The 23,964-nt window shown below is 34.2% G+C and overlaps 1 protein-coding gene across 5 annotated transcripts in view; it reads right to left on the bottom strand.

The window, feature by feature from the left end:
- Positions 1-23,964, bottom strand: part of PHKB (phosphorylase kinase regulatory subunit beta) — a 215,074-nt gene that overhangs the window by 143,834 nt on the left and 47,276 nt on the right. For all 5 annotated transcript variants that reach the window (XM_025448119.3, XM_025448120.3, XM_035713913.2 and 2 more), the window contains 3 exons: positions 19,433-19,532; positions 13,220-13,327; positions 9,275-9,355 (listed from right to left, as the gene is read on the bottom strand). In XM_025448119.3, coding sequence (XP_025303904.1) covers positions 9,275-9,355; positions 13,220-13,327; positions 19,433-19,532 — 289 coding nt within the window. The remainder of the gene's footprint in view (positions 1-9,274; positions 9,356-13,219; positions 13,328-19,432; positions 19,533-23,964) is intronic.

Raw genomic sequence — 23,964 nt, forward strand, 5'->3', positions numbered from 1 at the left:
TTGTAAATGAACTAAGTACTCCAATTAAAAGGAAAAGATTACAGACTAGATTTTAAAAACAGCAATAATTATATGATACAAAAGATACAGTATACAAATACTAATCAAAAGAAATTTGTCTAGTTAAAAAAAAAGAAACTTGTTTAGTTAGAAAAGGAGATTGTAAGAAAAATTTTATGAGTTGAAATGGGACATTGGGAACATTAAAAATTATAACTTTAAATCACATGTCTATATACACATATAGACACATAAATCAAAAAGTTACAGAATTAAATGAAGAAAAAATTCAATCATAGATACTGAATGAATATAACAGAAAATTGCACAACATGGAACGCCTGGGTGGCTAGGCGGTTAAGCATCTGCCTTGGCTCAGGGTGTGATCCTGGAGTCCTGGGATCAAGTCCCACATCAGGCTCCTTGTATGGAGACTGCTTCTCCCTCTACTTATGTCTCTGCCTCTCTTTCTTTGTGTCTCTCATGAATAAATAAATAAAATCTTAAAAAAAAAAAGAAAATTGCACAATACATATAAGGTATAAATAACATATCTGATTAACACAGTGTACCTAATTAACATAAAGAACATTGAAGCCAAGAGTATTTCTGTCATGTTTCTATGAAATACCAATCAATAACAACCAAAATCTGGGTTATAAGCAAATCTCAACAAATTTTAAAGGATTGGAACTGTATAGAATATGTTTTCTGACCACTGCAGATTTAAACCAGAAGTCATATTAAAAAGACAGAAAATCTTCAAATGTTTGGAAATTAAGAAATACATTTTTAAACACCTCGCTGGTAAAAGAAAATATAATGGTGACTGGAAAATATTTTTATTGAATGATAATAAAATTGTAACATAAACTTTTAGAATGAAGCTAAGCAGGGAATAGTTAAAGCCCTAAATGTGTACATTAGGCAGAAAAAAACCCCTAAAATTCAATGATTGAAGCTTCTATATAAAGAAAGAATTTGAAAAGGGATAAATTAGACATAAAGAAAGTAGAACAAAAGAAATAAAGGTTCAGTAGAAATGAATTAAGCAAAAAAATATGCAGTAGAGAAACTCAAAAGACTGAAAACTGGTTTTTTTATTTTTTATTTTTTGAAAATTGGTTCTTTAAAAATAAAACTGAAAAACTACAAGCAAGATCAATCAGAAAAGAAAGATGTCACAAATTATCAAAATGAGGAACAGAAAATAGTACATCATTACAGAACCAACAGTTGTCAAAATGATGAGGATTTTGTAAAAATAATGCTGCAATAAAAAAAGATAGTAACAGAAAAAAATGCTCTTAAGTGTTCATTACATAGTAGAAATAATACATAATCTCATATAAAGTAATAATCATTTGGTGAAAAAGATATAAAGCTACAAAAACTTTAGGGACAGCTCTCAAATATTTCAAAATTCCTAAATCATTATTTTGCATTACATAATTAATGTTAAAAATGTTAACATTAATTATTTTGTTTTAAAGTTTGCAAGAAATGGAACATGATTTACATGTTCCCTAGACAAATTGGATTATTACTAAGCATAGTTGAACTTATTCATTTAGATATAAATGTAAAATCCATTTTTAAGATAGAAGTTTGAATTAGTAAAATTGTTGTTGGTTCCAAAGTATTCAAATTCATACCCTCCACCCCCAAATGGCAGATACAGTCTTTTGTGTGCAAGCAGTTGTGTAATACACTTGGCCTCTCTCTTGCTCCTTCCCTCACTACTTCCCAGGAGAAGAGGAGGAACTTAATTGGATTGAGTTTGAAAAGACATATTGGTATGTATAGGGCAGCCCCCTTCCTATTAAGGCTCAGCTTTTGAGAAACACCTGATCTGCTCTGGTCCTCAAACTTGAAATTATATCTTAGGGAGCTCTACCTTGCCTCCTTAAAGCTCTGTTTGTGACTGAGGGTAACTTTGCCTAAATCTGGAGCTCACAAAGGCAAAGCTCATTTGCTGTAGACATATGTTTCACTCTCTGTTACGAATTTTATCAGAAAGAAAGGTGATATGCTGGTCTCCTATCTGCTTTATTCTTATTTTCTTATGAGTTGGTCCAGCACTTTGGTGGATAAGAGTAGTGTTTTAATTGAGCTCTTTCAAACCCCAAATGAATAAGCATATTTTGCTCCTTATATCAATTTCAGTCTTCCAAGAAGGGAAGGATTTCTCCCCTATCTGCAGACATGACAGACCTAAGACAAAGGCAATAAGTTAAATTTTATAAAACTGTTACACATGATTCTTGTGTTCAAAGGAAGTCAGGTTGGGCGCCTGGGTGGCTCCGTGGGTTAAGCATCTGCCTTCAGCTCAGGTCATGATCCTTAGAGTTCCAGGATGGTGTCCAGCATCAGGATTCCTGCTCAGCAGGAGTCTGCTTCTCCCTCTGCCCTCACCCTACTTGTTCTCTCTCTCTCTCTCTTGCTCAAATAAATAAATAAAATCTTTAAAAAAGCAAAGCAAGTCAGGTTGATTAAATTGCTCCCTTTGAAGCAAAAACAAAAAAAAACAAAAAAAAACAAAAAAAACAAAAGTGGTCATATATTTCTTTTTATTTTTATATTTTTATCTACATATATATGTAAGTGTACATTATATACACACATATATTTAATATATGAATGATTTTATTCAAATAATCCCTACTGTGGCATAATAAAAAATATATTTATAGATCTATATTTGGTCTTTAAAAAAAGGACATTATGAAAAAATTTATTTTGACATGCATGAGGATTTAGACTGAGAGAAAATTTTCTTGTAAAATACAATTCACTGCAACTAAAAAAACCCCACAATAATGGGTCAGTAATAAGTGGGAGTTGAAATTAGTAAAATGAGTACTTAATCATACTTGGAACTTTCTATTCCTTCAAATCACCATATGAATTAAGAACTGTGATTTAACATCTGAGTTTTCTTAAAATATATGCTGAATAAAGGTCAAAGAAACAAAGTAAGGAAAAGTTATACTTGATTTTAATAATGGGCTTTAAAGAAAATTTCTTATTTAAATTAAATTAATTAACATATACTGTGTTATTAGTTTCAGAGGTAGAGCTCCGTTGATTCTATATATAATACCCAGGGCTCATTACATCACATGCCCTCCTTACTGTCCATCACCCAGTTATCCCATTCCCACCCTCTCTCCTCCAGCAACCCTCAGTTTGTTTCCTATGGTTAAGAGTCTCTAATGGTTTGTCTCCCTCTCTGATAATGTCTTGTTTTATTTTTCCCTCCTTTCCTCTATGCTCCTGTTTTGTTTCTTAAATTCCACATATGAGTGAAATCCTATAATTGTCTTTCTCTGACTGACTTATGTGTAGTTAAGTAAACTGGCATCACCAGATTTTAGTGATGCCACTAACAACACCTATGAAGTTCATAAGATGCCTGACACCTCAGAAAAAGAGGACCTAAGAAGAAATAAAAGCATCTGGAAAACTAGGCTGCATCACAGCAAACATGACATAGTTTTATTTTCTCATTTGATGTTCACAACTGAACTCTCATTTGAGTTCATTTGGAGTACTTACAAATCTCTAACATTTCTCATACATAAGGGACTATCATTTTCAATTTTCACATATAATTTTCCCATTTGGGTTGGAATAAACAAAAAATGATAATATATACTCTGATTTGTTAGCAACTATTACTCTTGCTCATTAATTTAATACAAAGAGCTCTAAATATTCTAGCATCTAAAATAGTTTTTATCACTTACATATAAGCTATAAATTCCTGTAATTAAGATGAATAATACATGATGAAATATTCTTTTGTAGATAGGCACAACAAGGAATAATTTATTAAGCCACAGTTGTGGTTTACTGTGCCCAAACTGTTAATACAAACAAGGTTTTTTTTTCCCTAACCAGATGTTGCACTGAACACCTGCTTTGCTGAGACTTGGAAATCTGGTACCTGCTAGGAAGAAGGTGTTTACGTGACCAGAACCCAATAAACACCTTGGGCACTAACTTCCTAATAAGTTTTCATGGTAGAGACAACATTTCACACATGTTGTCATAATTGAACGCTGGAGGAATGAAGCATGTTCTGTATGACTACAGCAGGAAAGGACTACTGGCAGCTTGCATCTGTTTTGTTCTAGGCTTTGTTTCATGTGCCTTTTCCTTTGGCTGAGTTTGCTTTCTATTCTTTCACTGTAATAAATCTTATCCATGACTCTGACAACATGCCAGGTCCTGTGAGTTCTCCCAGAGAAACATCAAACCTTAGGGATGGCCTTTGGAACCCCTGAGACAGTACCCCTCATTTATTTTATTTATTTATTTTTTTTGGAATTTAATAAATTTATTTTTTATTGGTGTTCAATTTACCAACATACAGAATAACCCCCAGTGCCCGTTACCCATTCACCCCCACCCCCTGCCCTCCTCCCCTTCCACCACCCCTAGTTCGTTTCCCAGAGTTAGGAGTCTTTATGTTCTGTCTTCCTTTCTGATATTTCCCACACATTTCTTCTCCCTTCCCTTATATTCCCTTTCACTATTATTTATATTCCCCAAATGAATGAGAACATATAATGTTTGTCCTTCTCCGATTGACTTACTTCACTCAGCTATTTGCCGAGAGAAGTATTTTTAAGTGACATTGACGTAAAATTTCAAAAGAGGGCTAAGAATCTACAATCCAATATAATTGACTATAATTGACTTGGTTCAAAGAGGTCATGCATTGACTCCTTCTAAGCAACATCTCAAATTATTATAATCCTTCTAGATATAAAAGCATTCCCAAATCCTTAAAATTGTTTTTTGTTAAACGGTTTTTGACATAAATTTCAAGAGTTAGAAACACAAGGCCAACCTTCAATCACATAAAGTCATATAATGGAAATTAATTAGAATGGTTCTTAGAATTTTTTTTTCATTTAAAGTCACAAACCCATGTGTCTTTTTCACTTCTTCCTTTTGAACTCTTAATCTACTTTGCCCCTTTTCATATTCAGCTGACATTCCTGCTTTCCATTTCATCATGATAATAGTAGCAATCAAAAGAGAACTTCCACATCTACCAAACTCTAGATTTACCAACATTCCAGGTTTTTCACCAATTAATGCTTATTTCTACTCATATTTTAAGATTGTAAGAAGAGTATCTGAGGTCAGTTTTTTTTATAAAATGATGTAACACTATGACTTGTGATCCATCATTAAATAACACCAAAATTAGTCATGTAACAGCATGACACTGGAGAAAGGACCTTAGAAATCATACAGTTTGTCTACCTCCATGTGTAAGGACATACAATTAATAGATTTTAATACCTCAACTAAAAATAAAAGCAAATCCAAAATATAGGAAGGGAAGACAATATTTTAGCTTTGTATATCTTCACTTTCAAAGTACTCTTTAAAACATAAAGTTGTGGGGTCACCAAAGTCGAAAATAAAATCCCTTCTTTATTAAAGAATTGTAAGTCTTTTTATATGATGAGGCTTTCAACAAAAAGAAAGAATAATTATCTAAAACACAAAGCAAAAACTAATTTGTTACACAAATTTGTGGGATGTGTGGGGTTCTTTTATTTTAAATAAAGTAAGTTTCTATGGATCCATTTCTGATTGATTTCTTTCCTATTTCTTTTAATCTACCCTTAGGAAATTTATTTATGGCATGGAACATAACATAGAATGCCATGCAGTACTAGTTCTTTACTTTGCCTCCCTCCAACAGATGTGAGTTACCTCCATTAATAGAGAGGGGGTCAGATTTAGGTAAACTTTATACTTAGGTGATATATATATATGTGTATATAAATATATATATATATATACACACACACTTAGGTGATATATTATATATTTATATTTATAAGATATATATAAACTTCTATTAAAATATGTAACTTTAATATTTCTCTCCAGATAAAGAAGAGAAAGCAAGTAAGAGTGCCAGGAAAGAAATAAAAAGTTTGCCTATTTTACAGTTTTCATTTTTAATAAAAATCCAATATTGTAAATGTGCACAGCAATACTTCTATAGACACCAATTTAGCCCAGGTAACCACAAAATATGACACTTGTGTGGGTAATGAAAGACATTAGAAAATGAGCATCCATTACTATTCCTGCCTTTAAGAAATATATTCCCCAGCAAGGCCCATGAGCTCAAACACTGGCACTCAATATTTTCACAGCATCTTAGAAGGGATACCTGTAAGACAATGGCCTTCTCCTAAAGGAAATACAATGTGGATACAAAGTTTATAAAAACAAGAGAATCAGTAAAGATATGATGATTAGCTGTTAAATTAAGGAAAATAATTTATTGAAAAAATAAACCAAAGTAGCTGACAATATAATATGTATATTATGTGTGTGTGTTGTGTATGTAAGCTCTCTATTCTCCAATCCTAAAAAGATAAGGATTTGGGCAAATGAAATATTCACCAGTAAATAGAGAAAGAAATGAGTGGTATTCCCACTTCCTTCCCAGGTCCTTGGGTTGCCCAGAGATATAATGTGGTTGGGAATGAAGAAAAGAGACAGGACTATGAAACTTCCCATTCAGGGTATAAGGTACAATTAAAAAATGAAATGGGGATCCCTGGGTGGCGCAGCGGTTTGGCGCCTGCCTTTGGCCCAGGGCGCAATCCTGGAGACCCGGGATCGAATCCCACGTCGGGCTCCCGATGCATGGAGCCTGCTTCTCCCTCTGCCTGTGTCTCTGCCTCTCTCTCTCTCTCTCTATGTGACTATCATAAATAAATAAAAATTAAAAACATATATATATATATTAAAAAAATACTTTATAAAAAAAAATGAAATGGTCCCAAGTCATACTATCTTTCAAAGGATTCGTTTCTCTGAAATATCTAGATAAAAGGAATTTCATTCCCTGAAAGATTTTATGCAGGCCCAATTACTGCTTCTCTACATAATTCCTGACACAGTATATAAAAAATCAAGGAAAAAGACAGTAAGCCCCAATAACACATTTTATTATTCTAGGATTTTAAGTGTATATATTAAAGGCCTATTGAAATTAGCTACATAAAAATATCGTATCTACCAAATAAAAACTTCTAAGGGTAAGGAAAAAACATCAACAAGAAAAAAAAAAGAAAATAAGGTTAAGAAGAAGATACTAAATATGCTCAAGTAGATTCAAATCATATTAAAAAAGATAGAAAGGTTAAAGGTGTATCATATTTTTGAAAACTGTCAATTGACAACTGAAGATTTAAAATTAACTATGGTAGATACTGAAAAAGCAAAAAATAAAATGTGAAAAATGAAAATAAAATACCAAACAAAACAATGCTACCACTAACCAGGGTAATTTCACCACTGCCATCAGTAAGGTTAATGGAAAGTCACTTGGAACCATCAATGTTAGCTGTCACTTTTTTTTTTTAAGATTTTATTTATTTATTCATGAGAGACACAGAGAGAGAGAGAGGCAGAGACACAGACAGAGAGAGAGAGAAGCAGGCTCTACTCAAGGAGCCTGATGTGGGACTCGAACCCAGGAATCAGGATCATGCCCTGAGCCGAAGGCAGGTGCTCAACCGCTGAGCCACCAGGCATCCCAGCTGTTGCTTAATATAATGGTAATCATACTATGTTGTGCTGGATACATGTCTCAGTGCTTTGGAGTTTCTAAGAGAAGCTAAGTGGGCTGGTTTTGGGAGCCTTCCTCTACTAGGTCAGAGGATGTTTTGTGTTTCAGGATGCTGCTTAAGGGAAAACCCTTCTCTAACCAAAATCTTTGAATACCACTATTTCACAATATTATAAAAACAGAACTTTTTGGATGAAATAAAAACGTAGTTCTTTGAAGAATCACAAAACATTAGTGGGTATTAATAATTTCTTCTTTACTGTTTATCTGTACAACTAAATAGACTTCACCTGGGCACCTGCCTGGGTGGCTCAGTCAGTTAAGCATCTGTCTTCAGCTCAGGTCATGATTCCTGGGTCCTGGAATTAAGCCCTACAGCAGTCTCCCTGCTCAGCAAGAAGTCCACCTTTTCCTCTCCCTCTGCCCCTCCTCCCACTTGTATGTGCCCCCTCTCAAATAAATAAAAAAGTCTTTTTTTTTTTAAGATTTTATTTATTTATTCATGAGAGACACAGAGAGAGAGGCAGAGACACAGGCAGAGGGAGAAGTAGATTCCATGCAGGGAGCCCGATGTGGGACTCAATTCCGGGACTCCAGGATCACGCCCTGGGCTGAAGGCAGCGCTAAACCACTGAGCCACTGTGCTGCCCAAATAAAAAAATCTTAAAAATAAATGAATAAATAAATAAATAGACTTTACTTACTATTAAAAAAGCAATAACTGGAAGGATGTAAGAGACTATAAACTACTGGAGGACAGGACTATATATACTAATATCATACTGCAGTCCAGTGATGATTTGGGTGTTAATTACATGATACATTTGTTCTCCCTGTACAGATCACAGGAAAGAAATAATAACAAGCATACGTAGCACATCTATTCTGATGAAGTCTCACTGTACCAGTGCAATAATAAAAACTTTTGCTTTCACTGTGGCATACCTGAAAATGTGTCAGCATGTGTGTCTGTGTGTCTTTTCAAGCATTAGTACCTATGAAATGAATGCTTCTCATCTTTGGGATATAAATTCTTTTCAAGTTTCAAAAACATCAAGAACCTTACTGAGGTCTCACAATAAAAATAACATGATAGGGACGCCTGGGTGGCTCAGCAGTTAAGTGCCTGCCTTCAGCTCGGAGCGTGATCCTGGAGTCCCTGGTTCGAATCTCACATCAAGCTTCCTATGCTTCTCCGGCTGCCTATGTCTCTGCCTCTCCCTCTCTGTGTCTCTCATGAATGAATAAATAAAATCTTCAAAAAATAATAATAATATGATAAAAGTATCTTTTTTTAAAAGGATGGGTTAAAAAAGGGAACAATATGCAAAAAAGACAATAACTCTAAGAAAATCTGCAAATGCTATTTTACTTTCATTGTTATAAAATTTTCTGAAAGTTTCAAGTTTTTATTTCATTCAGATCACCTGAAGCACAGCTTTTTATAAGGGTAAAGCTTTACAGCCTGTCATATATTTCATTCATTTTTGAAGTGCTTTGCATTAAAAATATTCTTGATCCAACATCCAAAATCCAGTATCTGATTATATGAATAAGCCATTTTTATAAAACTGAAACTAATTTTTAAAAAACTAAAAGAAAAAAAGATATTCTCAGAGATGAAATTGAGTACTAGAAAATTTGGGCAATTCATACCTCATCAGTGTTATAGATAATCTGGAGTCCTGAAGAAATCATTTCCACAAGGTAAAGGAGATAGAGTGACACTGTATTTATCTGAAAACAAACAACATTAAAAGGTTAAAGGAAATAACAAAAAGACTATGTTATGAAATTATATGTAAGAGCCAAAATTATAAGTCATTTCCTCTAATAGTAGCAAATAAAAACTATTTCCTTTCCTATTGTGAAATAAAGGAGCTGAGTGTTTAGCTCATCATAAAATCCTAGCTTTGAATATAAAACTCTAAAATCCTCAAATTCATTGTGATGGTTAATACCTGATTAGGGAAATGGCTGCAAATAGAACTGTTAGCAACTGTTTCTATAACATTTGTTCTCTAAGATTCACTTTCAAATTTTGGGTTTAAAGTACTCTACTTTGAAGTCATTTTGCCCCACAGGCAGCTATGTAATGTTAATTCATCTCAAATGTATGTAAATGAAAAAGTTATTTGGCAAGTAAGATATTAGGACTTTGCCAGTACATCATAAACAATAGGCAGTGCATCTTGAAAATAGTCTTATTCTCAGACAATACAGAATTTATGTAAACAACTGCAGGGACATATTAATTTTAATCAATGGTATAGCATATAAAATATATTTGTGAACAAATGAGTTTTATAAACAAATGAGCCACTTTTTTCTTTTAATCTATTCAAGATAGACATTATATGATATAAAAAAAAATGAAGACAGTAATGTCCATTTTAACAAAACCAGATTCTCACAGAAGCCTGAATGGGTGTATAAATTGTGTCAAATAAGTAAGTAGTGAAAGACAAATACTACAAACCTTGAATATGCTAAATGAAACAAGCCAGTCATAAAAGACCATATATTGTATAATTCTATGTACATAAAATTCATAGAACAGGAATATTCATAAAGATAGGAAGTAGATTGGTGATCGCCTAGGGCAAGGGGGTTTTGGGTAGATAGGAAGTAACTGCTAAAGAGCACAGATTTCTTTATGGAGTAATGAAAATGTTCTGAAATTAACTGTGATAGTGATTGCACAACTGTGAATATAATAAAAACCATTGAATTGTACACTTTAAATAGGTGAATTGTATGTTTTGTGAGCTATATCTCAATAAAGCTGTTATATAATAAACACATAGGAATCAGTAAAAGAACTTTCATTTAGCTAGGAAAATGGTAAGTTAAAATCAAAGAGAAAGCACAATTTAATTTAGTGCTGGTGTGATTCTAACCCAGAAGAGTATTTATTACCTTCTAACAGCCTTGGTGGCTCAGGTCTTCCTTGACTCACTTTCAGTCCTTACTGAGTAACTGACAGAAAGTCACGGCAGAAAGTTATTTGTGTCCCAGAGGCCTTGGCAAAGCGGCCTTATGCTAGCAGGTGTGTTGGGTAGTGCTGCCTAATCATCTCTGCCTGAGACATCTTTGCCACAAGCACTTCATCCCAAACATTCTCAGTGTGTACATTTTCTCCACATCACCACCTGGCCATAAAGCAATTTTGCCATAAAAGATTATATAAAAAAAAAAAAAACTGGTTGACAGATTCGACAGTTTAGTTTCATTTCTCCATTGATGTGAAATTCCCACTTTTATATTATATAAATCTTATATTTTTATAATTATTCTTTGTATTCCATACTTTCTATATTATATAAATCTTAGCCCTCATAATGGTCTCTCTACAGTGATCCAGATGTTTGAACTCACATTTTCCACACGAGTATGGAGTGCCTATGAACAGCATATGACAATATGCCAAAAACAAACATACAGTGTAGATGGTGTTCACAAAGCAATGCAAAGCTTTGTTTACAAGTATGAAAGTGCTACCCTTCTTAATGAAGGAAGAAATTTTAGTGAAAAAAGAAAAAAGTGTAATGCCAGATGAGAAGGCAAATCAACAAGCAAAAAAAAAGTATTACTCTAAACAAAAGACTTTGAAAACAAACGCTTAGGTACGATCCAAATAATAAATTCAGTTATTTGCACAATAGTGCCATGAATTTACACATATATTTTTTTAAGATTTTATTTATTTATTCATGAGAGACACACAGAGAGAGGCAGAGACACAGGCAGAGGGAGAAGCAGGCTCCATGCAGGACAACATGGGACTCGATCCCAGGTCACCAGGATCACGTCCTGGGCTGAAGGTGGCACTAAACCGCTGCGCCACCAGGGCTGCTCTACACATATTTTAAATGTATTTAGTGTTCCATATTCTGCAATAAGGTTTTAGTTTTGTCATTCATTTTTCATGTTATATTATGTCCTTTTTAATGATCCTCTTTTATTTTTTGTGATTTTATCTTTCAAAGTAAAACTGCCTTACAGTCAATTAGTTATGCGGTGAAAATACATGCAATGAAAATTGTGGCAGCAAAGATGTGAATTGCAAAACTACTTAACACTGCCGCCAGGGCCTGGCAGTGCTGATGGCTCTTTCAGGAAGCAGAACTGTCTTGGACACCGCCTGACTTTTCAGCATTCAAAATCCAGAGGTTAAAAACAAAACAAAAATCCAGGGGTTGTCAGGGTCTTGTCATGGTTCAAGTGAGCAAGACACAATGATACAGGAGTCTCATTTTAGGGTTTTTAGACTGACATTAATTTTTGAGTGATCCTTCTTAAAACATGGTAAACATGGTAGAGAAGAGCTTCAAAATATTGCCAGTCTCACCCAAATATTTTCTTATAGCACTGACACTGGTCTATCAGAAATGACTTCAAAGAAATGTCATTGCAGCCATTTATAGCTACACCTCCAAGAGCTCTCTGCTCTGACTTGCAGAATGCCTCTGTGAGAAAATATCATTAAGTGGCAAATTGTACAGAAACAGCCAAATAACAGGTCAACCAGTATTTATTTAAAATCTACCATGAGGCAGGTACTAAGCCTGAATTCTGGGATAAAAAATAAATGAGCTGGTATATTCTGAAAATCGTATTTCAAATAGTAAACATATTTGTCAAAGCAAAAAATACATACAATCTAATTAGATTATAATTATAAGAAGGTCAAGCAACTACATATTCATATAATACTAATTCTCCAAGGTACTGGTTACAAAAAAGTGTTAAGATTTTCTGCTGCATAGAAATGGGGACACTGCTTTCCATGACTCGGAGGAGTCATACTAAAGTAAGACATTTCAGATCTCTAGAGAGACAGAGGGACTATAAAAAGGACATATTCTTATTTTAGTAAAGAATATATGAATAATAAGTATTCTGTCTTAAAGACAGCAGAACCAAATGATGAGCAGGAAGACAACTCATTAAAAAGCATATATAATATCTATATCCTAAAAACAAGGCAACAGGATGTCCAGCTATAAGCAGTACACAGATATAAGAGAAAAAGAAGTGAAAGCAAAACATAAAATACCATAGTACGTTCTTAGCCCAGGTATAAAATTTAATATACGAGACAAAATTTATAGACTCCAGAAATGCCTTTTGGGATTACATTTCAATGTTATGCTTATAGCTTTGTTGAAGGTTGATATATCAAAAATGAAATGTCATGTAACAAAAATTTCTGATTTGCTGTTCTATCACTGCCTACTGTCTTTTATTCCATAGTTCCTAAGTGTTGGCATTCTTCTAAATTTGATAATAAGTTTAAGCTTTTGTCACAGAAAAAACTGTGGGATTCTTTCTTTGAGATAGGGAACAATATTATAAGCCATCCACTTGCCCTTTTCTGCTTGCTGACCAAGACCACAATCTGACTTAATAATGCTCAGTCACAGTAACTAACTCAGCCCTGGTGGCTCCCATTTCACTACCTCATTTTAGGGTTGGTTTTCTGCTTCTGTTTTGAACAATTTAAGAAATCTACTTTATCCAATTTGTAAATAGCTCCAAATCTTCTATGATGTAGAGTATGCAGAGAGAAGAAGAAAACATACAGTACTGTCCTCTTACCTGAAGATGACCGTATTCTTCATAGGAGAGGACCTCATCTCCCGTGTGCACATTGAAAACAGAGTGAAGACAGGTTGCTGGGCGTGGGTCCTGCTTAAACTGCTGGACCTAAAATCAAACACAAAATTCAAATAGTACTAATAACTCACACTATCACCCAAATTTAGAGATTATAAATTATTTTTCATGAAACCTTTCAATAAGGAAAGCTGCAGTCTAAAGGCAGAGTACAGAGCAAAGTAGACATGTTATTTTTCCTAAAGAAACAAAACACTGACAAAACTCGTAAGTACTAAGGTAATACTTAACATGATTGTAGAATATTTAAATGATATTTCAAAAACAGCAAATCAAGTGTAATAGGGAGCTTGTGAATATGGTAGCAGCAGAGTTTGCAGTTTGTTTTGTATTCATTTTATTTTAGAGTTAAATAATAGTTTACTCTGTGGGACAGTATTTCAGGGATTACATCCCACTGTATTGCTATTTGGAAATGCTTCCATGACACTCAATGAAAAGGTGGTTCAGACCTCATGCTAATTCAGTAAGTGTTCAAAACTTCAAATGCTGTTTCCTTTTCTAAGGATCAAAAGTTGTAACCTTTGTACCTATCAACATGTTTTGACTTCCTTTGCCACATATACTCTCTTTACTAAGGTACCAATTCCAAGAGAACATAGGATATACCTGCACTAGTAACTGCACATAAAGTTTAACCATTTAAAAAAAAAAAGTTTAACCATTTTAGAGTACTAAGTAAATATTAAATGATACAACAAACTCCAAGGACCAAAAATGAAATCCATCTCCTTTTTTAGAGCCTCTTCAATTCAATTTGGTGAATATTTCCTGATACCAATCATATGTCAAGTACTGTGCTAGTCCCTGGAAGTATGAGATGCATAAAAACAGAGGATGAATCAATTAATGCATAGTTATATGTAAAGGGAATGATTTTTTCTTCCTTCGAAAATATATAAGTGGTTATAATATCTGTGATGTCATGATCTTGCATTGCTTCACTTGGCTAATGAAGCACATAGAACCATATTATTTTCCTCACCTTCAAAATCCTTCTCATCCTTAAAATTCTATCCCCCCAAAATATCTTCTTTTATAAAGTCCCTTCTGAACTGTTTCTCACATTTCTTCCTTTGGACTCCATATCAAGGTGCTTATCCTTCAATAATTTCTCCTCTTTTCTATTAGTTTTCTGTGACTTTCACTATCTTATAACTTTCTAGCAGTTACATTATCCAATATGGTAGCTGATGGGGAACAGAGGGCTAACTGGGACAAAGCACAGCGGGTATCCCACAAAGGACCTGCTCCTAGAGTGGGATATGTGTGACATTCCTCAGGAAGTTTCCAATTGTCTTAATGTTAATGTCTTGCTGAAGGGAAAAACAATCTTTAACCTGACCAAGGCAAGGTTTCCAGTATCTAGTAGGTCCTCCTGACCATATGAAAATGCTTTTGAAATCTTTTCCCTACCTCAACCAACTCCCAGGTATATAATCAGCCACTCCTCACAAGGCCAAGGCAGCACTTGAGGAGTCCTTGAAATAGGCAGAGGGACATTCCTCTAGGGACTCAACTGCCTTGATGTTTTAATACTTTGCTAAGGGTAAAAGGCAATCTTAGCCCAATCTCCAGGATCCTGTAAGGCTCCTTTAACCTATAAAAATTTCTTTAGAAATTTCCTTTATTTCTAAACCCCCCAAGATATGAATTGGCAATCATCCCCCAAGCTATGGCCCACGAATTTACATCTGAATGATCTCATGACTAAAGTTTTACTAGGTGGTAATAAATGACCTTTTTCCAATAGCCAGCCCCTCAAAGTCCTGAAAACCTGGCTTCCAAAATTCCTTAGAGAGTACACTATTCCCAAACCTCTCCCAACTTGAAAATAAATGATGGGCCACTTCTCTGGACTCCCAGGCAGCTCTTCCTAACCATGGGTCCTGTCTCCATGCATTAATAAAACCACCACTTTGCACCAAAAAGGTCTCAAGAATTCTTTCTTGGTCATTGGCTCTGTACCTCACCATACCAAACCTCACCTATATTCTAAAACTTCATCAGTAGCCACTAACTACAGACAACTAAATAAATTACAATTAAAGAAAACTTAGAAATTCAGTCCCTCAGTCACACTTGACTACATATCAAATACTTAGTATCCATATATGACTAGTGGCTTCTGCATTGTTCAACACATTAATACAGAACATTCTATTATCACAGAAAGTTGACTTAACAGTGTTGTGCTAGAGGGCTAATACCCTTTTATACCCCACCCCCCAAGAGGCCTGCAAATACCCCACAAACAAATACACAGCCCTCCTTCTCATTCAAGTCAACAATAAAAGCTAGGCCCTACCAGTAGATAATCAGGAATGAGAGGATGAGGATGAAGGTAGGGCTATATATCTTTTTTTTTTTTTTAAGATTTTATTTATTTATTCATTGGGGGGGGGGGGAGGCAGAGACATCAATAGAGGGAGAAGCAGGCTCCTCACAGCAAGCCTAATGCAGGACTCAATCCCTAGACCCAGGATCACGACCTGTGCTGAAGGCAGACGCTCAACCACTGAGCCATCCAGGTGTCCCCAGGATTTATATCTTCTATGTATACAGTGACCAAGCCATCCAGCATAAACTCAGAGAAGGTGAAAAGTCTATTTCTTCTCAGTATCTGAAACTGCTGGCCACAGTCTTAGACTACACAAATAGAAATCAATGTGGTCACTCTTTTTACATTATTATCTCAAGATGCTGAATATTACTCGGGGCTCTTAGACAAAAATATGGTTAAATTAAAATTGTACCTACTTGATAAAGATCTAAAAGGATGAGATTTTATTAGATTAATAAAGTTATTGCTACAGTTGACAATGTAGTGTTTGTCATTTGTCTTCAAGACATACAAATATCCAGCATGAGAATCTGTATTTGATCACTGTGCCAGGGGAAAAGCAACTCTTAAATGATTTAAGATACTCAAAAGGGAAATTATGTAACTATGCTTTGAATCTTACAGCTGTTAAAAGACAAATAATTTAAAATTTCAGGAAAAAATATGATCCAAACTATAGATGCTTTGAATATTAATGGAGCGCATTATATGTGAATTATAGAGAGCAACTATTCTTGAAATCAGTCAAAAAATAAGGGGACATTAATCTTTTTTTATATATATCTGGCACCTGCCAAGTAAAATAAATGATTAAACAAAAAATTTCATAGACCAAAAAAAATCCAGAATAATGTTTTCTCTACTTGTATTTTATTTAGATTTTTCCTGGAAACTTAAATCATTGTGAATAAACAGTTTGTCATTTAGGAAAAGATGAATATTTTGTCATCCACTCTTAATGTATAATCTAACTCAGCATTTAGGTGCAAAAACTTATCTCATACGGGAATGCTGGAAGAACAAATTTTATAAAATTTTAATGATTTTTCACAAGCTAGAAACTACTCAGTAACATTTTAGATGAACAAATTATTTATGTAGATAGTGAGGAACAGCAACATTCATAGCCCATTATAAAGGAAATCTGTGCCTTCTTAACTACTAAATGCAAACTGAATTTATTTTTAAAAATTCTGAATGCTTCTCTTTAGGGAGTATTAGAAAATAAAGTAAATGAGAGAATACGTATATGAACATTTAGAGGTTAAAAAATATCTAATATGAATAAGTAGGCATTAAGAGGTAATACATTACAGAAATCAGATTGCTCTACACTCTGCAAATCAAGGACAACTCTATTCATTCAAAATGCATAATGAATTAAAATATCTCTTTTAGATAGTATTTTTAGAAAATGTGTCAGGAAGCATGTCATGATTTTACTTCAGAAGGCAAAGATGAACCTTAACAGCAAATGATCACTACAAATATGTTCCACTTTAGTTTTAGGAAGAGGTCAAAAGATATATATATTTCACATTTTAAAATACGGTAACATTCCCTACTGCTGCAGGCTCATGAAGGAAATTGTGAGCATCAGTGAGGTGAAGGTTTGGTAGAGGCAGTGAGCTGGACATGTGTGGTTAAATCTCTCAGAATCACTCCCTCATAGTCACATGTGAATTATGATAAATCCTTCATTCACTCTACAAAGTTATGTGGATCAAGAAAGATTATAGGGGCGCCTCGGTGGCTCAGTCGGTCAAGTGTCTTGACTCTTGATTTCAGTTCAGGGTCATTATCTCAGGGTTGTAAAATCAAGCTCTGTCAGGCTCTAAGATAGGCAGCCTGCTTAAGATTCTCTTTCCCTCTCCCTCTGTCTGCACACTGCTCCCCCTCCACATGCATGTGCATGCACTCTAAGGAAAAAAAATTTACAACAATAAAAAATGCTTTAAAATCTGTAAAACCCTATATTTTGTGGTATGCATAAATACCTAATCCTAACGTGCTCCATACCTTCTTATATATTATTCTGATTGTCTAACATCATAACTACATAAAGAAAAGAAATGCTAATTCTTTATAATTTAAAAAATTTAAGACCTCTTAGGTTCCATTCAAGTCATATTCAAAAGAAAATATAATTGAGAAGACTAGTCAGAAAAAGACAAATACCATATGATTTCATTCATGTGGAATTTAAGAAAAAAACAGATGAGCATATGGAAAAGGGAAAAAGAATAAAGGAGAGAGGGGAAACAAGCCATAAGTGACTCTTAATGACAAAGAACAAACTGAGGATTGATGGAGGAAGGCAGGTGGGGATGGGCTAGAAGCATGATGAGTATTAAGGAGGGCACAAGTTGTGATGAGCACTTAGTATTGTATATAAGTGATGAATCACTGAATTACACTCCAGAAACCAATACTGCACAGTATGTTAACTAACAAAATTTAAATTTAAAAAAATTGTATGTTAACTAACAAAATTTAAATTAAAAAAAATTGTGAAGACTGGTTAAATAAGCCACAAGGAACTTTTTGTATCATCATTTCCTTTCCTTTTGATAAACAAAACTAATTTCAATCTGTCAGCTTGTTTAGTAAACATGAAATCCATGGCTCTCACAATGTTTCCTTGAGAGTAAAGTTAATTCACAGGCATTAGGCATTCATGAAATGATAAATGTAAAATAACAGTAAATTATTCACACTTAGGAAAAAAATTTAATCATAATTACTTTAAAATATATGACATACTAGTTTAATTCAAGTATACCAATATGACATTATTTTAACCACTGAAAAACCTTTATAATGATTTGCAAAGTGAAATCTTAGTAGACAACTACAGGTTTGTTATATATTTTTATTATCATTGGGTGAGCAAATTTACTTTTTCTGCCAACTAACATTTTCTTGTTACCACATTCTACTGGCAGAATATAATTTTTTTAGCTTCGACTTCAGATACAGATCTTAAGAAGAAAATGTGCAGTCACAAAAACTTAATGTAATAATCACAGGATAAAAACCTACAAAAATGTTAATTGATCAGAACTGACTGCATAATTAGTGATGTGCATCTTTGCCCATGAATCATCGAACCTGAGGGTAGTCTTAGGGAACTATGATACACTCACTAATGTATATGAATAAATATATTAGAACCTGGTGACACAGAGACGTAGTTAAGTAGGAGAAATATCACATTATATTTGTATAGAACTTTACAGTATTTATTATGTATATTATTTTAATAATAATAATTACTGACTATATTATTTTAATTTCCACAATAACCCTATAAAATATGCTATTTTCTAAGCCATTAATTCCTGTCCTCTCTACATGTAAATGATGAAGTATTTTTTTTTTTTTTTGATGAAGTATTTTTAAACTGAAGTTCACTTAAGCTAGGACAATCACATGAGCAAAAGGAATTTTGATAAGGATTTCCTTAAGTAATATAATATTTGTTAGAATTATAGATATTTTAAGGTTCCTGAGAAACTGAGTCTTTATCAAGCAAACACCAAATACAAAATACAAACAAATTCAAGCCTAAATAACAATTCTCAATCACCTCATGCTTAAGATGTTTCTTCAATTTCAGTATTTCAAACCCTGGGCTGGGAAGGCAGAGGCTGTTTTAACCCATCTAGACAGCCCCAGGATATGGCTTTACCTTTTGAAAGTACATTCTTCTTCAGAAGATACTACTGCTATACTGGTTAAATTAATCCTTCAGAATGATGTGAGAATTCCAGTCCACACTAGTGTTTTACCTTATCGGCCTGACGCATATAGCAGTAGAGAATTCCTCTCATACATTTTATAGCAGAGTGCTCCAGCTCATGGGTTCTTCCCTTGTCATCATCAATGCGCCTGGGTGAGAGAGATAACTCATGAAATAAATTGGAAATGCATTTGAAAAGGAAGCAGAGCTTTCGGTAATTAAGTATTTAACTATCTGACTAATCCTATGTTCTGGCGACATCTACTAATTCTGTAACAGTGAAACTCCATTTTCCCAGCAGATGTAGAAATGCTGCAATAAAAAAAAAAAATCCTATGATGAAATTTGTGTTGATTTATCCTTCTTTTAAGTAAGTAAGCCAATTGCTTCAAAAATAGCATACAATATTTCTACATTGACTTGGCTAAAACTTTAAGGGATATTCTATATTGGAAAAAATCTACCAAAGATTTTTTTTTTTTTAATTTGCTGTTACAGAATAAAGGCAATTTTTAGTTATCAATCCCTTTATGCAATGGCCATTTGGATTCAAAGAAACACAGATTGAAGTAGACACATGCCTTCTTTGTTCTGCCATATGTTTAATAATGTCAGGGTGGGCACTTTAGTCAAGGACGCCTTCAAATAAATACACATCCAGTATGATACATGATGTATGTGGGTGGGTACAGTTTTGCATTCTTGGGTCTTAGTTTAAAATCAATCGTCCACTGTTTATACTATTTGTTTTTAAAAAGAAAAAAACAGCTAACATCTAACTATTAAGTGAAGTTAAGATGTTCTTCTGTTCTTAAGTTCCTTTTTTTTACCATGGATCAAAAGGTAATGAGAGTTACCCACTATTGCAAATCAAAGGAACTTATTCATTATTTCACTAAATCTTAACAAAAATATCTGGCAATCATCCTCACTTGATAAAAAGCATCACCAGTCTCCTTAAAAAGCATATTACAATTATCTCCTCTTCCAACTGCAGATCTCATATACCAGGGGTTAGAAGGAATAATGATCATTTTAACATAGCATTGTCAATGTCAGACAAAAGCAAGTTGTCATCAGAACATTATTCCTCCCTTCATATGCAGGAACTACAATAAAACTACCATGATTTTGCTCTATGCTGTATTTTTTTGTCTAATGTCCTACACAAGTGTTTTTTTTTTTAAAGATTTTATTTATTTATTCATGAGAGACACAGAGAGAGAGAGAGAGAGGCAGAGACACAGGCAGAGGGAGAAGCAGGCTCCATGCAGGGAGCCCAATGTGGGACTCAATCCTGGGACTCCAGGATCATGCCTGGGGCTGAAGGCAGGCACTAAACTGCTAAGCCACCCAGGGATCCCCACCAGTGTTTTAATAGAGGCAAATTATGGCATAGGTAACAATGGACCAGGCATTAATACATGAAGGAAACAGTACGCTTTGGGTTAAATGAGTTCAAATTTGTTTCCAACTCCTACTTCATCTAAAAACAAAAGCAAAAACAAAAACAAAAAAAAATGAAGTACTTCTAAAATTGTCTTTAAAATAATTCTCTGCCCCTAATTTCAATAAGCATTTAACCAAAACAAAATATTTCAGAATAAATCATCCACTATAAAGTTCTATTTTAATGAAGTTCTCTTATTTCTCAATTCTTCTGCAAATAAAATAGAAACCAGAAGAGTATTTCTCTTCTGAGAGAGTAAAAGAATAGTTGCATGTGAGTAAAAACATTTAGGCCACCAATCTATATTTTATTACCTTTTCAAAGATTTAAAGTGAATCTGATGATCCAAAATAATTCCTACATTTTCCACCAGGCTCTGGTAATATTCTACCTCTTTAACAAGCTCTGTGGGTGTAAACTCAAGTTTTAATATGATCTAAAGAACACTTTGACTGAATAAATGAAAGAACTTTAATCTGTGCATTTACTGATTACAAGCTATGTATGAGTGTTGAGATATTTCTAATATATCAAATCCTGCAATTATATCTGAACTAGAATTTTATACTTATAAATATATATCCAGTGAAGAAACTGAACATTTGAATCCTATTGTTAGTGCATTATGTCCCTACAAGCAAGCTTAAAGGAAAATAAAATCAATACTGTTTGGTAGAAATTGTCATATGATCTGATTGTTTACCAACAGTAACTAGGGCCACCTATTATTCTCAACTCCTAAAACAGCTATAAATCTGATAACTGGGAGGAAATATGCTGATTTCATGCAGAAGTCTACCTCTCTCTCTCTCTTGGATAGTGCTTCAAAGGTATATCCTCAATGTTGGCTGTGTATTCTCATTTTTCATATATATATATACACACACACACACACACACACACACACACATTTAGACCATCTACACATACTCTTTGAAGTCAATACTCTTCAAAAAATCACTCCTCTCAAATATAAAAAAGAACTAAATTCCATATTTTAAGCCTAATGTAAAGTCATTTTTTTCACTAGAAATCATTAGAAACAAAAAATGAAAAAACATTACATAATACCTTTTAAAATAGCATAAAGTATAGAATCAAGATTCATTTAACAGATTTTGTGTAATTGAGTAGGTTCAGAAAGTTTTAAACTGAGCCATGTAAACAAAAATAAGTATACATAATGAAATTAATTATAACTATATAATAAAATAATTATATTAGTTATAATATATAGTTATATATAATTTAATTTTAAACAGCAGTACATTGAGAACTGCAACATGACATATGATATTTTACTATATTTTAATTTTTTAAAATTTTATTTATTTTGAGAGAGAGAGAGAGCACACATAAGTAGAAAAGGAAAGGAAAAGAGAATCCCAAGCAGACTCCATACTAAGTGCAGAGCTAGACACAGGGCTCAATCATAGGACCCTGAGATAATGACCCAAGCTAAACCCAACAGTCAGACACTTAACCGACTGCACCACCCAGGCACCCATATAAATGATACTTTAAGGGACACCTGGGTGGCTCAGTGGTTGAGCGTCTGCCTCCGTCTCAGGGCTTGACCCCGGAATCCAGGATTGAGTCCCACATTAGGCTCCCTGTGCGGAGCCCGCTTCTCCCTCTACCTATATCTCTGCCTCTCTCTCTCTCTGCATGTCTCTCATGAATAAATAAATAAAATCTTTAAAAATAAACAAACAAACAAACAAGCAAAAAGTCAAACATAGGGCCACTGGGTGGCTGAGTCAGTTAAGCCTCTGCCTTCAGTTCAGGTCATGATCTCAGGGTCATGGAATCAAGCCCCACATAGGGCTCTCTGCTTAGCAGGGAGTCTGTTTCTCCTTCTCCCCCTCCCTCAACACATGCTCTCTCTCTCTCTGTCAAATAAATAAAATATTTTAAAAAATAAAAAATAAAAAGTCAAACATACTAGTTTTTATTCCCTCCTCTAAAATAAAGTGCAACCATAATACTATATTCAAAAAAAACTATTTCAAAGTGTATTTTTGCAAAGAAATCACCTCACTGTTTCTAATAATAAACTATCTAATTAAGTAAATAACACCAAATTATACTCTTACATGAGTATAAAATATAAATGTGCATAAAATCTTTTTAAGCCCTCAGTACACATACACAAATCCAAACAGGTATGAGGTTTCATGAGATTGTTAATAAGACTGAGAACTAATGCAATGAGAATAATCAAATTACTCACAATTTTTAAAAATTAATAATTTTATATCATACATTCATTAACAGAAATACATATAAGTTTCTAAAGAGAAAATATTGACAGCTTAATTTTTCAGGAATTCTTCCTTTTTTTTTTTTTTTTTAAATGTTTATTTATTTATGATAGTCACAGAGAGAGAAAGAGAGAGAGGCAGAGACACAGGCAGAGGGAGAAGCAGGCTCCATGCACCGGAAGCCCGATGTGGGATTCGATCCCGGGTCTCCAGGATCGCGCCCTGGGCCAAAGGCAGGCGCCAAACCCTTGCGCCACCCAGGGATCCCAGGAATTCTTCCTAATGTAATCTTCTGTATGACTTCATTGCCATTAACAAGTAGAACTAGAGGGCAGCCAGAGTGGCTCAGCGGTTTAGTGCCGCCTTCAGCCCAGGGTGTGATCCTGGAGACCCAGGATGGAGTCCCACATCAGGCTCCCTGCGTGGAGCCTGCTTTTCCCTCTACCTGTGTCTCTGCTTCTCTCTCTGTCTGTGTCTCTCATGAATAAATAAATAAAATCTTAAAAAAAAAAAAAAAGAAACAAGTAGAATTGGAAACAAATCTTCTATTAATTTTACATGGAAATTCTCTAAACAAATCATCACAACCTAATATTGCAAAAGTAAAAAAGGACTTTGGGATCCCTGGGTGGCGCAGCGGTTTGGCGCCTGCCTTTGGCCCAGGGTGCGATCCTGGAGACCCGGGATCGAGTCCCACGTCGGGCTCCCTATATGGAGCCTGCTTCTCCCTCTGCCTGTGTCTCTGCCTCTCTCTCTCTCTCTCTCTCTCTGTGTGACTATCATGAATAAATAAAATCTTTAAAAAAAAAAAGTAAAAAGGACTTTAATAATTCTGTTATAAGTACCCCTGCAATTCTCCAAAAGGGA

The sequence above is a fragment of the Canis lupus genome, chromosome 2 (assembly GCF_003254725.2).
Source record: "Canis lupus dingo isolate Sandy chromosome 2, ASM325472v2, whole genome shotgun sequence".
NCBI classification, from domain to species: Eukaryota; Metazoa; Chordata; class Mammalia; order Carnivora; family Canidae; genus Canis; species Canis lupus.